The 14,349-nt window shown below is 40.4% G+C and overlaps 1 protein-coding gene across 1 annotated transcript in view; it reads right to left on the reverse strand.

Annotated features, from left to right (window-relative positions):
* LOC108680405 (rootletin) overlaps nucleotides 1–14,349 on the reverse strand; it is a 21,942-nt gene that overhangs the window by 623 nt on the left and 6,970 nt on the right. The window contains exons 8-16 of the mRNA XM_047882382.1: nucleotides 13,844–13,943; nucleotides 11,186–11,286; nucleotides 11,060–11,112; nucleotides 9,989–10,191; nucleotides 4,515–4,649; nucleotides 3,351–3,548; nucleotides 2,410–2,511; nucleotides 1,081–1,179; nucleotides 583–720 (exon numbers count right to left, since the gene is read on the reverse strand). Coding sequence (XP_047738338.1) covers nucleotides 583–720; nucleotides 1,081–1,179; nucleotides 2,410–2,511; nucleotides 3,351–3,548; nucleotides 4,515–4,649; nucleotides 9,989–10,191; nucleotides 11,060–11,112; nucleotides 11,186–11,286; nucleotides 13,844–13,943 — 1,129 coding nt within the window. The remainder of the gene's footprint in view (nucleotides 1–582; nucleotides 721–1,080; nucleotides 1,180–2,409; nucleotides 2,512–3,350; nucleotides 3,549–4,514; nucleotides 4,650–9,988; nucleotides 10,192–11,059; nucleotides 11,113–11,185; nucleotides 11,287–13,843; nucleotides 13,944–14,349) is intronic.

The raw sequence follows: 14,349 nt of genomic DNA on the forward strand, positions 1-14,349 counted from the left end.
CAGGGGGCGTCAGGTGAATCAGGGGGACATCAGGTGAGTCAGGGGGACATCAGGTGAGTCAGGGGGACATCAGGTGAGTCAGGGGGACATCAGGTGAGTCAGGGGGGCATCAGGTGAGTAGCACGTACAGATACAATGATGCCTCGTAGCCTCATAAGTATCACTGATACAAAGCATTACAGATAACACGTTACATTGATGCTCTATTGCCGTTGATGTTTCATATTTGATGTTTAATTGAAACTCAATGAATCAGTGAACAATCAGTTTTTATGACAATATAAGTAAATATTCATTGATTTTACGCAAGAATAAGTAAATATTCATTGATTTTACGCAAGAATCAGCACATATTCATTAGTCTATGCATGAATAAGTAAATATTCATTGTTTATATGCAAGAATATATTAATTGATTTTACGCAAGCATAACTGAACATACGTTGATTTTATGCAATTTTATGCAAAAATAATTAAATATTCATTCATTTTACGCAAGAATAAGTAAATATTAATCGATTTCAGAAGAATCCGCAAAGAATAAACGAAGCGTTTGTACACAATAAGCCTTCATAAGCCCACCTCAGCGAGGTGCTTCTGCTGCAGCGACGTCTTCTCGCCCTCGACCTCGTCCAGCTTACGGCGCAGCTCGAGGTTCTCAACCCGCAGAGAACTTAGAGAACCTGCGGCGTCTACTGCGTCAGGTCCCAGCGATGAGTACTGCAAGAGAGGAGAGTGTGAGTACTGCAGGAGAGGAGAGTGTGAGTACTGCAAGAGAGGAGAGTGTGAGTACTGCAAGAGAGGAGAGTGTGAGTACTGCAAGAGAGGAGAGTGTGAGTACTGCAAGGTAGTAACTAGCAGTAATAATGTAGCTGGTAACATGGTAGCGTGAATGAGTTACCTATACTAAGCGAGGTACAATCAAGATGCACGTCAGAGATAAGGTTACATGAAGACTAGGTTCTTGAGACCTGTTCTGCCTCAGCACTCACCTTATCCAGCAGGTTCTTGAGATCGGTTCTGCCTCAGCACTCACCTTATCCAGCAGGTTCTTAAGACCAGTTCTGGCTCAGCACTGACCTTATCCAGCAGGTTCTTGAGATCGGTTCTGTTCTTGTCGCCGCGAAACTCAAACTTCTCAAAGTCGCGCTTCTCAGCCTCGCTCACGGCCAGCTTCCTCTGCTCAACGTGGCCACAATGACAGTAAATTCATTTTAAAAAGCAACATGAATGACATAAAAAGAACAGCAAAAAAAAGCTAAATTTCCATCAAACTCAGCAAGAATTTTGCGAAACATATGCAATAAATGACGTTTGTTAGAACCATTTACCCATCAGGTGCATAAATACGTGAATTGTTAGCAGCTTTGAAACTATGTGGACGAATTAATTTGGTTTGTTTGGTCTTTTCACAGATTCTTACTGCAAAGATAAATAATATTTAGTTGCGCAGCAATAATATTTATTGGCGAAAAGTTAATACTAAATGGTCATACAGCCTGGAAACAAATAATACATTGGAATATTTAATTGACAATTTGGCCATATAACGATGGTTATTTATACTGATGATACGCCATTTGTTATATTAAATAAATAACATAACTTTATGAATAACTTTATTAACATAACATAAATATCTTTAGGTTTACTGACAGAAAAAATCGTGCAAAACATGGAGCGCTTCTCCATGGAGCAATTCGCATTCAACTTTAGATTACAGTCAAAATTGGAGGACATCTCCACAGCTCCAAATATATAGCATGCCTAGTCTTCCAGCTCCAGCATCGGAGAAATTCAGCCTCCATGGAGCAGGGAGGCTGAATTTCAGACCTCAGGAAGGTCTTCAGAAAGGTCTGAAGTTTTCCCCTGAACAACATCCCGATTTTATAGCGGCTTCATCATCCTCCGTGGGGCAATAGCTGCTCCCTCCCCTTAATATATGACCAACCCTTACTCCATGGAGCGCCCATTACAACCAAGTAATGGACACCACAGGAAACAATAGATCCTGTGTCTCGTATAATAGACCCATTAAGCCATGTGGTAGCCATTACCTGCCATCACTGAGGGTAATGGAGTCTCTGCCACTCTCTCCCTTGCCCCATGGAGCCTGGAGATGCCATATTCTCCCTACGCTCCATAGAGCAGCCCGCGTTCCCCCATGCCCCATGGAGCACCCTACCTCCCAACATGGAGCAGGCCATCTCCCCCATGGAGATGACCACTTCCTCCATGGAGCAGCCTGATTCCCACACGTCATAGCCCACCTCCATCTCATGGAGCAGCCTACCCACTTTTATGCCTCATGGAGCATCAGAGCTCCTTCCGATGCCCCATGGAGCAGCCCACCTCCCCCATGCCCCATGGAGCAGCCGACCTCCCCCACACCCCCATGGAGCAGCCCACCTCCAGGTCGGAGAGCTGGCCCCGGATCTCCATCTTCTCGTGCTCCAGGCGCGTCACCTTCGCTATGAGGTCGTCAGCCGCGCTGCTGCGCTCGCCCAGGTTCTGAAATATGATCATTTATTAATTACCTTTTTACTTGAAAATTAAATAATTATGCATTTAATATTCTAATCGAAATTTAAATTATTATTTATATAACTTTTTAATTGAAATTTAAATATATTACTATTCAACTTTTAACTCGAAATTTAAATAATTGAGTATTCAACTTTTTACTTTTGATATTAATTTGATAATTTCAAAATTAAATAAAGGGTAATGATGCGATACAAGTTTTTTGTAATAAAACAAGAGATTTACTATTGATATTTGTGATCAGTTGTGAATGTTCATGACAAAATAATGCAATAATCAAGAATATCAGCGATCAGTAGACCCCTGACCCCCAGTAGACCCCTGATCCCCCAGTAGACCCCTGACCCCCAGTAGACCCGTGACCCCCAGTAGACCCCTGACACCCCAGTAGACCCCTGAAACCCTAGTAGACCCCTGAAACCCTAGTAGACCCCTGACACCCCAGTAGACCGCTGACCCCCAGTAGACCCCTGACCCCCAGTAGACCCCTGACACCCCAGTAGACCCCTGACACCCCAGTAGACCCCTGACCCCCAGTAGACCCCTGACACCCCAGTAGACCCCTGAGATGTGTATAAGAGACAGGAGTGTGAGTACTCACACTCTCCTNAGCTTCATCTCGAGGTCTGCATTGCGTATCTCCGCGTTGCTGAGGTCCTGCTGCGCCTTCTAGACCCCTGACCCCCAGTAGACCCCTGACCCCTCTGAGCGCATTAAGCTTCATCTCGAGGTCTGCATTGCGTATCTCCGCGTTGCTGAGGTCCTGCTGCGCCTTGTAGACCCCTGACCCCCAGTAGACCCCTGACCCCTCTGAGCGCATTAAGCTTCATCTCGAGGTCTGCATTGCGTATCTCCGCGTTGCTGAGGTCCTGCTGCGCCTTCTGCTTCGCCTCCGTCGCCTGCTCCTTCTGACGCCGCAGCTCCGCCAGCGACGCCTGACACGCGGCCAGCCGCTCCTCCAGCTGACGCCGGTCGCTGTCCGTGCGCGTCAGCGCGCTCTGCGACTGATGAATAAACATTTATTGTGAATAAAGATAGAAAATTAATTGCCAATGAAGAAAGAAAATTAATTGCGACTGGAGAAATAACATTTATTGCGACTAAAGAAAAAATATTACGACTAAGAAATAACATTTATTGCAACTGAAGAAAGAACATTTATTGCTAATGAAGAAAGTAGATTTATTGCGAATGAACAAAAAACATTTATTGTGAATAAAAAAAAACAATTAGGCTTCTTATTCAATTTTTTTCATTACATTTTCACACGAAAATGTAATGAAAAATGTGTTTTTTATTTCAATAAATCACGCAAAGTTTGACGATTATTGTAACTTCTTTAAAAAATTTTGCGATCCTGCAACACGAAATGACCGACTGGTTGTTTGGATCAATACTTTTTATTATTACGATATGGATATCCATTCTCGACTGAAATGTAAAAAATAGCGTAGTAAACGTTTGCATCACCACAGCGACGTTCTCAGTAGGTATGACGCGGCGCTTATGATGCAGGAATGCATTTCACATTTGGGGTTTTTAGTTAGCCCCTGAATTGGACTAAAAGCAATTACCGCCTGCAATACCTGCACTAGTTATTAATCCCGACCCTGCAGCAAGGGTTGGCCGCACATTACCCTAATCCTATTACCACATTACCCCATCCCTATTACCACATTACCCTAACCCTATTACCACATTACCCCATCCCTATCACCACATTACCCTAACCCTATTACCACATTACCCACCACATTACCCTATTACCACATTACCTCATTACTACATTACCCTATTACCACATTACCCTATTGCCACATTACCCTATTACCACATTACCTCATTACTACATTACCCTATTACCACATTACCCTATTACCACATTACCCTAGCCCTATTACCACATTACCCTAACCCTATTACTACCACATTACCCTAACCCTATTACCCCATTACCCTAGCCCCATTACCCTGTTGAGCTCGTCCTCCAGGCCGCTGGTGGCCGCCACGGTCTCCTTCAAGGAGCGGTTCATGGCGCTCAGTTTGTCCTTCAGGTCCGCCTCGCTGGCCGCGGCCGCCGCGATGCGTGCCCGCAGCTCCTCCACCTTACGAGTTATTTACATTAGTAAACAATTTGTAACTTAGTAAAATTATTAACCAATTATTAAATAAGTGGAAGTAACAACCAATAATTACTAACTAAGTGAAATTAACAACCAATTATTATCCAAGTGGAATTAATAACCAATTATTAACTAAGTGAGATTGATAACCAATTATTAACAAAGTGCATAACCATTTTAATAATTATAGGAATTACACACACATAACTAAATAATGTTCTTCAGACTAAAGGAGGGATACCAGTTGCTTGAGAAGAAAATATTGGGGGGAAATATAGAAAATTAAAAAAGTTATTAAGGAAAAAATTGAAAGAATTATTCATTAAGCAAAATTTGATTAATAAATTTATTCACGAATGTACGCCACAGGGCACCTATGGAGACGATAAGCTCCAGAGCCATGAATAAGATGAATGTGAGTACTAAAGTGCATGTACTCATGAATAAGATGAATGTGAGCACTAAAGTGCATGTACTCATGAATAAGATGAATGAACAGACGGACGGACGGACATGACGAGCACGATAGGGCATTTTTTCCATAAATGATAAAATGCGCTAAAAATCGGGGGGTCAATCATTTACTTCCATGGCACCATCAGAGTCTAATAGTTTTTCTTAAAATATTATTATAGGAAAATAACGAATACAATGGATGATTGAGCTAGATTGAGCATATATAGGATATCGTCTTCGAGCCTCAATTCAGAACAATTTCAGAGCTGTAAATTAATGATATTTCTAAAGAACATGAGAGCCCTTGAGCCATGAACAATTGTACATGAAACGAATATTTGCTTCAATTATTCCACAAATATGAATCATTTAAATAGAACGAATTTAACTGGATACTGGTTTGTTTTAGTTATGCCGTGGTTTTTCTTGCAGTACAGCGTTAGCGCAATGTTGTTATAGGTCCAGAAAGTCAATTATATCATTGACGTATGGCAATTAATCAAGTCAATTATCATTAGCGTATATTATCACAACTAATTGACTAAATGCAAGAGAATTGAATGTTTTTTAGCATGTTTTCCTCGACGCACTTTCGGTGCGTGGGCGGAAGCTCATCAATTACTTGGTTGATTTGAAAATTTTTAGAAGACATATGCCATAAAAAATCAAGGGAAACCACTAAATTATTAAACTACATGACACATATCATAGAGATAATCCTATCTGAACCAGAATTTCTATTTTGTACGGTAAAATATTCACGTTTAAATTTTATATACTGTACCGAAGATTATTTGGAACAAAGGGGCTAATATAAATTTAATATAAATAATAAATAAATAAATGAACAATATATAATTGTCTTCTGAACGTCTCAACACGAAACTTAACTAAGGAAACAGACTATACAATAATTATTAACGAATAGTCTACTTATTTAATATAAAATACTAAAATTTTATGAAATAAAAACCATCAAATAAATCACACGGACACAATCACTACAAGACGGTCACTAGATATCTAACTCATAAATAGTTAATTTATTTTAATTTATTTGGTAAATGGAATTAATTTGAATAGGTACTCATAATATCGTTCGAGCTTTTCGCATGACTTTTTTAAAATGAGATATTTGTACCTTTCTATATATGAGATATTTATTGTAGAGAGATACATTGTAAAATAATATTTATTGTAGAGAGATACATTGAAAAATAATATTTTTACAATGAGATATTTGTAAAATATGTGATAGGAATGAAGGAAAGCTGGTTCACAAAACTACAAATATTACAGTTTCATATCTATAAGGAATAATGTTATTATTTCCACTCCTATCATAAATACATTTTTACTCGACCAATAAGATCATCGATCTTATTGAATTTTTGATCTAAATTAATTTTTAATGTATTGATATTACAATTCCAATAACATATTGCAATTGGCAACGATTCTGAAATATATTCATTTGTTTTGAATTTAATTAATTATGTAATATAATTTTATTAATATGCATTTAAAACATGCATGCAACATTGAGGAATGTAGACGAGGATGAGGTGGGCGATTAATCATTATTTTATTAATAACTTTAATTAACCGGACGAAACTGTAACATATATTCCGATGATTCTAATGGATGCTCAAAAATTTATAAGTTTAATTTAAATCAGCAATGGTATATCAAGTAGTAGTTCTTCAAACAAACTTTGACGCCAAATTCATAAATGGAATGTATATTGTGAATGATGCTATACGGAAACTACTCTGTTCAGCTTGCAGAAGAGAATTCCGGAAAAGGTCATAAAATGTTTGTTAATTGAAAAATTTGTTCATTGAAAAAATTAGTTATATGGAAGACAGATCATGACTTAGACGAAGCCCAGCGCATGATGATGGAGGAGTATGTGACATGTGGTTGATTAGCACATGACAATGTGGCGTGTGGCACATATGGACACGTGGCACATGGACACGTGACACATGGACACGTGCATGACACATGGACACGTGGCACATGGACACGTGGCACATATGGACACGTGGCACATATGGACACAAATGTCGCAAGCATAAAATTAAAAACTAGTACGTAGACTGCACAAGACAATTTGTAAATAATCTACTTACCACCAAACTGTAAAAAATTAACAGAAAATTAAATAGAAAAATCAAACTGTAATAAATTAATGGAAAAATAAACTGCAATAAATAAATGAATAGTAAATCTAACAGTTATGAATAACTCCAAACGAAGGACGAATAAGAAGGACGAGTAAAGCCAGGGCAGAGAATAGGAAGCAACTCACAAAAGGATCCGAAGAGTAGATGAACTGCGAGCGAAGGGAGAGGGTCAGACGCTGTACAGTCCTAACATTTATCTAATTTGTTAGATTAAAAATACCACTTCATTGTAATAATATGCTTGGCAAGGTGCTATACAGGACATACAGAATATACGTATTGTCTTTACTCTGTGTGGGCACTTTGGGCACTGTATGAGCTGAATACAATGCATGAATGAAGATTAGTTACTTGTGTACTATGTACACGTGAAATATGTACTACTATGTACACGTCAAATATACGTGAATTTCACACGCTAATAAGTTCCCCTTGGCAAGTGAGATAACGATCTGAAATTTCAATACTAGTCTGAAAATGTATTTTTATTGTGTCGAAGTTGCCAAAAAATACCAAAACTTTCTAATTAATAAGAAAATGCTCGCGCAATCATGTTTAATGCATCTGGTATACACAGCTTTCCTCAAACAGCCTCCTTGTAGTGGATAGTTCTACTCAAAAAACAGCCTCCTTGGAGAGGGGCGTTGTTTTCACAATGTTTGTGCAACTGTTGGCGGACTCGGATGGACCAAAAAGTTTATTGGCAGCGGCCAAAAGCTGGCTATTCATCGGCCACCTAAAACCAGCTTATAGCTTTTATACAGCGCAGCGCTCGCATTTTGCTGTGGGTGATGGAGGATATATTATACCTGAGACATGATCTCGGGCCATCTAGCGCGTTAAGGTGCAGGTCTTATTAGTACACTTACTCATTAACACACTCATTAACCCTCCACCGCCTGACATGAGTAACCAGAGCTATATTGTAACAAGCCTACTTCCCAAAAAGGATACGTTCTAGTGAGCGCAAAATGACTTGCACTGATGGTTGCCGCCACGTACGACAACTTTAAAATGTTCTCTGTTGCGTACAAACGTCCTCAGGTTGTTACACTCAATAGTTTACGTATAATTTAAGTTGAAAGTTACTTTAAAATGTTCTCTGTTGCGTACAAACGTCCTCAGGTTGTTACACTCAATAGTTTACGTATAATTTAAGTTGAAAGTTATGTTCCCGGAGAGTGACATACGGCGGTAGTGGGTTAAGTTGAAAGTGCAAACGTCCTCAGGTTGCTACACTCGATAGTTAACGTATAATTTAAGTTGAAAGTTATGTTCCCGGAGAGTGACATACGGCCGTAGAGGTTAATACTCACATTATGCCCCATGGCTGCCGTGCTCTTATTAAGCATGTCGTCGAGTTAAGACTCACATTATGCCCCATGGCTGCCGTGCTCTTATTAAGCCTGTCGTCGAGTTAAGACTCACATTATGCCCCATGGCTGCCGTNACTCACCCTCTCACACTCGAGGGTACTGATCAGGTTCATGAGGGTACAGCACTACTCACCCTCTCACACTCGAGGGTACTGATCAGGTTCATGAGGGTACAGCACTACTCACCCTCTCACACTCGAGGGTACTGATCAGGTTCATGAGGGTACAGCACTACTCACCCTCTCACACTCGAGGGTACTGATCAGGTTCATGAGGGTACAGCACTACTCACCCTCTCACACTCGAGGGTACTGATCAGGTTCATGAGGGTACAGCACTACTCACCCTCTCACACTCGAGGGTACTGATCAGGTTCATGAGGGTACAGCACTACTCACCCTCTCACACTCGAGGGTACTGATCAGGTTCATGAGGGTACAGCACTACTCACCCTCTCACACTCGAGGGTACTGATCAGGTTCATGAGGGTACAGCACTACTCACCCTCTCACACTCGAGGGTACTGATCAGGTTCATGAGGGTACAGCACTACTCACCCTCTCACACTCGAGGGTACTGATCAGGTTCATGAGGGTACAGCACTACTCACCCTCTCACACTCGAGGGTACTGATCAGGTTCATGAGGGTACAGCACTACTCACCCTCTCACACTCGAGGGTACTGATCAGGTTCATGAGGGTACAGCACTACTCACCCTCTCACACTCGAGGGTACTGATCAGGTTCATGAGGGTACAGCACTACTCACCCTCTCACACTCGAGGGTACTGATCAGGTTCATGAGGGTACAGCACTACTCACCCTCTCACACTCGAGGGTACTGATCAGGTTCATGAGGGTACAGCACTACTCACCCTCTCACACTCGAGGGTACTGATCAGGTTCATGAGGGTACAGCACTACTCACCCTCTCACACTCGAGGGTACTGATCAGGTTCATGAGGGTACAGCACTACTCACCCTCTCACACTCGAGGGTACTGATCAGGTTCATGAGGGTACAGCACTACTCACCCTCTCACACTCGAGGGTACTGATCAGGTTCATGAGGGTACAGCACTACTCACCCTCTCACACTCGAGGGTACTGATCAGGTTCATGAGGGTACAGCACTACTCACCCTCTCACACTCGAGGGTACTGATCAGGTTCATGAGGGTACAGCACTACTCACCCTCTCACACTCGAGGGTACTGATCAGGTTCATGAGGGTACAGCACTACTCACCCTCTCACACTCGAGGGTACTGATCAGGTTCATGAGGGTACAGCACTACTCACCCTCTCACACTCGAGGGTACTGATCAGGTTCATGAGGGTTCTACTCACCCTCTCACACTCGAGGGTACTGATAAGGTTCATGAGGGTTCTCAGTTCTAGCCTGATAGCCTCAGGGTCGACCTCGGTTCTCTCGCTGCGGTCCTTCTCGAGCCCCGCCAGCGACTCGGCCAGGGCAGCGGGCAGCTCGCTCGCTACGCCTCCTTCTGGACAAAAAAAAAAAACATTTACTTTCATTTTTGAGAAACAAACCGATCATTTGAATTAAATTTTTCGAGAGAAAGCGACCATTTTTATTCAATTTTTTGAGAGAAACCGACCATTTGTATTGAATTTCTCGAAAGAAATCGATCATTTGTATTCAATTTATGAAGAGAGAAAATGATCATTTGTAATTAATTTTTCGAAAGAAACCGAAAACTTGTATTGAATTTTTCGAGAGAAAGCGACAATTTTTATTTGATTTTTTGAGAGAAACCCACCACTTTTATTTAATTTTTAGAGTAAAACCGACCCTTTGTACAGGGTGTTTCAGAATTAAGTAACCCTTTTAATTTGTTAATAAATAAAAAACTAAGAACGTTATGAAGTTGAAACTTGTTTTATAGATGTGTATAAGAGACAGATATACACATAAAAGATTGTAATTATCATTATCCTGTATAGCTTGCTAAATTTGTGTTTAATTATCAAGCCTTAAATTTTCATCATGATTCGCTACAGCAAAGAAGAAAGAACAAAAATTATCGCTACAGTCAATAACGATGTCAATAACAGAAGTTCAACGTGATTACAGGATCCATTTCAAAACAAGGATCCTTCAAAAAACACATTTAAATATCTTTATCGAAAATTTGCGGATATCAAAAATTTGCACTCTCGTCAGAAACACTAATGAAGGTTATGAAAGCAACGAAGAGAAGAGCCCTATTTTGTCAAAACAATTGTGGTGGGCATTTAAAATGTCTCTTATACACATCTAGATGTGTATAAGAGACAGCCTTTACGCTGTGGCAGGGAGGTGGCGTGCGTGATGGTGCGTATGGCGGCGTATGTGGCGTGCGTATGACTCACCTTTACGCTGTGGCAGGGAGGTGGCGTGCGTGATGGTGCGTATGGCGGCGTATGTGGCGTGCGTATGACTCACCTTTACGCTGTGGCAGGGAGGTGGCGTGCGTGATGGTGCGTATGGCGGCGTATGTGGCGTGCAGGCGCCTCTCAAGCGCCTCTTTGTGCGCCTCAAGCGCTCCGAGCTGCTGCTGCAGCGCCTCAGCCCGCCCAGCGTCGCGTGACGCGCTCACCTGACAATATGTTTTATTTTATATTTCATAACATACTCTATATAATGTATATTGTATAATAATAGCTCAACTGACACAGTACATTATATATAATCACATGCATACACTTTATAATGTACACTTTACACTTTATATTAAACACTATTACACTTTTATCACACTTTACACTGAACACTTTACACTTTATAATGTACATACACTTTTGGCAATGATCTTAATTTTTGCGGGAACGAGCACATAAAATTCCCAGTAGATAAGTTCCATTAGTACAAACACGTAGAAGCCTACATACTAGAAGACCTGGATACTCGAGTGCACCGGACACAGTAAATTATATATCATCACATACACTTTATAATGTATAATAATAGCTTTATAATGAATAACAAGCTGTTGCATTACATACAAGAATGAGAATGTAGCGTAAAATACAGGATTCGTGAAATGCCATTTAATGAATTAAAATGGATATGAATTACAAGCTATTGCATTAGATATAAGTTTAAGTGTGTACAGTAAAAAAAGGCCATGAATGCTATTTAATGAATTACAATGGACTTAAATACCTATTCCTTAAAGATTGTACGATAAAAAAAAGAGGATCAATTATTGTTTTTCAATGAATCACAAGATTTAAATAAGATAAGACAATAGATTTAATAAGAGTGTAAAATAAAGAACAGGATCCATGATACTGTTTAATTAATTTCAATGGATTTCAATACCTATAGTTAACGAGTGAATAATAGAAGCAAGATATTGGCACACCTAAGACGTCATTGTAGTGAATAAAGTCGAGATGGTCACAAAGATTTTGCCTTAATTCAGCAAAATTGATGAATTATCCGAGTTAAGTGTCGCTAAGTATTCGATTGGCGATGAATATTTCAATCAGTTAATGCATCGTACCGTCCCATGGGAAATAAGATTTTAAACATTTTTATAACAGCGTTCTAGGAATTACAGAGCATTACTGACTGATCTTATAGCAAATTTCACGGCATTAATGGATGCGTTACAAGGAATTTTACTTGGATTGAGGCACACTGTAAGAAAAATCACCGTTGAACAGTCTCACCGGCGTTCTAGTGGCCCGCCGACACGTGAAAAGAAACACCGTATGGCCGTTTTTATTCAAACTTAACACTAGAAATCAGCAAAACATCTGAAAAACGGCAAAAAGTTTTTTTTACGTGGCGGCCGGCCACTAGAACGCCGGTGAGACCGCTTTTAGCGCATTTTCTTATTCATGGAAAAAATGCACTATTGTGCTCGTCATGTCCGTCCGTCCGTCCGTGACTTCACGTTTCCGTCGACGAGAAAATGTCACTCACTGCAGTGAGTACTGAGTTATATTTTTTAACCGTTTTTTCGATCAGTGTATAGAATACCTAGATCCACCTGCTGCTGCAGCTGGTACACGTTACCTTGAGGTCTGCCACCTGCTGCTGCAGCTGGTACACGTTACCTTGAGGTCTGCCACCTGCTGCTGACAAGCTCGGCATGCTTCTCAGTGGCCAGGCGATCAAGGTCAGTCTCCAGGCGCTGCTTGGCGTCTTCCAGCAGCCCACATCGCTGCTCCAGTCCCCGGCAGCGCTCCTTCAAGTCCACAGCCTCCGCCTCCGTGCGGCCTTGCGACGCCTTCGCCTTCGCTAGCCGATCCTGGACGTGGAAAAAATATTATTATACTTTCTTAGTAATATTTTAAATATAAATTTTAATAATATAAAAAAATTATTGTACGTTATTTAATGTTTTAATTAGAAATTTTAGTACCTAATAAAAAAATATTGTAAGTTATTTCATAATTTTTTAATTTTAATAAAGTTTAATTACACATTTTAGTAATATAAAAAAGTTATTGTGCGTTATTTAAAAATGTTTTAAAATAAATAATGTTTCAATTACGAATTTTAATAAATAAATATAAAAAAATTATTTTACGTCATTTATTAATACTTTAATTACAAATTTTAGTGATATAATAAAAGCATATGGACCCAAAACACAATATATAATAGTGAATGCTGTAAATAAATGAATGTTATGTTATGCGAGTTGATTCGTCTTGAATAAAGTTAACCCGCAAGCGCATTTATTCACAACGCAACTTATAGTCCGTGCAAACCATGACAGGTTCTGGTGGTCAGCAAGGGCTGGAAATGGCGCTATGGAATACTTATTGATGACAGCTTCTCGATTCTAGTATCGAATTCCTGTCATTATCTTCTACTGTCTGATTCCCGTCATGATCTTCCCCTCTCAGATTCCGGGAATGATCTTCTACTATCTATTATCCTCCACTATTTACGTAATTCCCGTCAATTCCATCATTTAATGACCACATCTCACAGGACCTGCTGACGAAGCAGTCTCCTAATGACCACATCTCACAGGACCTGCTGACGAAGCAGTCTCCTAATGACCTCATCTCCTGTCTCTTATACACATCTAGATGTGTATAAGAGACAGGACCTTGAGGTCTGCCACCTGCTGCTGCAGCTGGTACACGTTACCTTGAGGTCCGCCACCTGCTGCTGCAGCTGGTACACGTTACCTTGAGGTCCGCCACCTGCTGCTGCAGCTGGTTGATGAAGTTGTCGGCCGCCTTCTTGTCCTCCAGCAGACGGCGCTCAGCGTCGCGGCTCTCGTCCAGGCTGCGGACATGCAAACGTTACGGGCAAGTTCTCTTATAGGCTTATTATAGGTTATATTTTGATTATATTATAGGTTTTATTATAGGTATATTATGGGTTATATTATAGTTTTATTATAGGCTCTCATATAGATTTATTATAGGTTATATTATAGGCTTATTATAGGTCCTTTTATAGGTTTATGTTGTAGGTTTATTATAGGTTATATTACAGGTCAGGGGTCGCACTATCAAAAATATTTGCGATTTCGTGACTTCATCAGCCAATCACTGACCTCGTAACAAGCGAAGTACGCCAATAACAGACGAAAAATTGAAAGCCAATAACAGACGAAAAATTGAAGGCCAATAACAGACGAAAAATTGAAGGCCAATAACAGACGAAAAATTGAAGGCCAATAACAGAC

The sequence above is a fragment of the Hyalella azteca genome, unplaced genomic scaffold, assembly GCF_000764305.2.
Source record: "Hyalella azteca isolate HAZT.00-mixed unplaced genomic scaffold, Hazt_2.0.2 contig10325, whole genome shotgun sequence".
NCBI lineage: Eukaryota > Metazoa > Arthropoda > Malacostraca > Amphipoda > Hyalellidae > Hyalella > Hyalella azteca.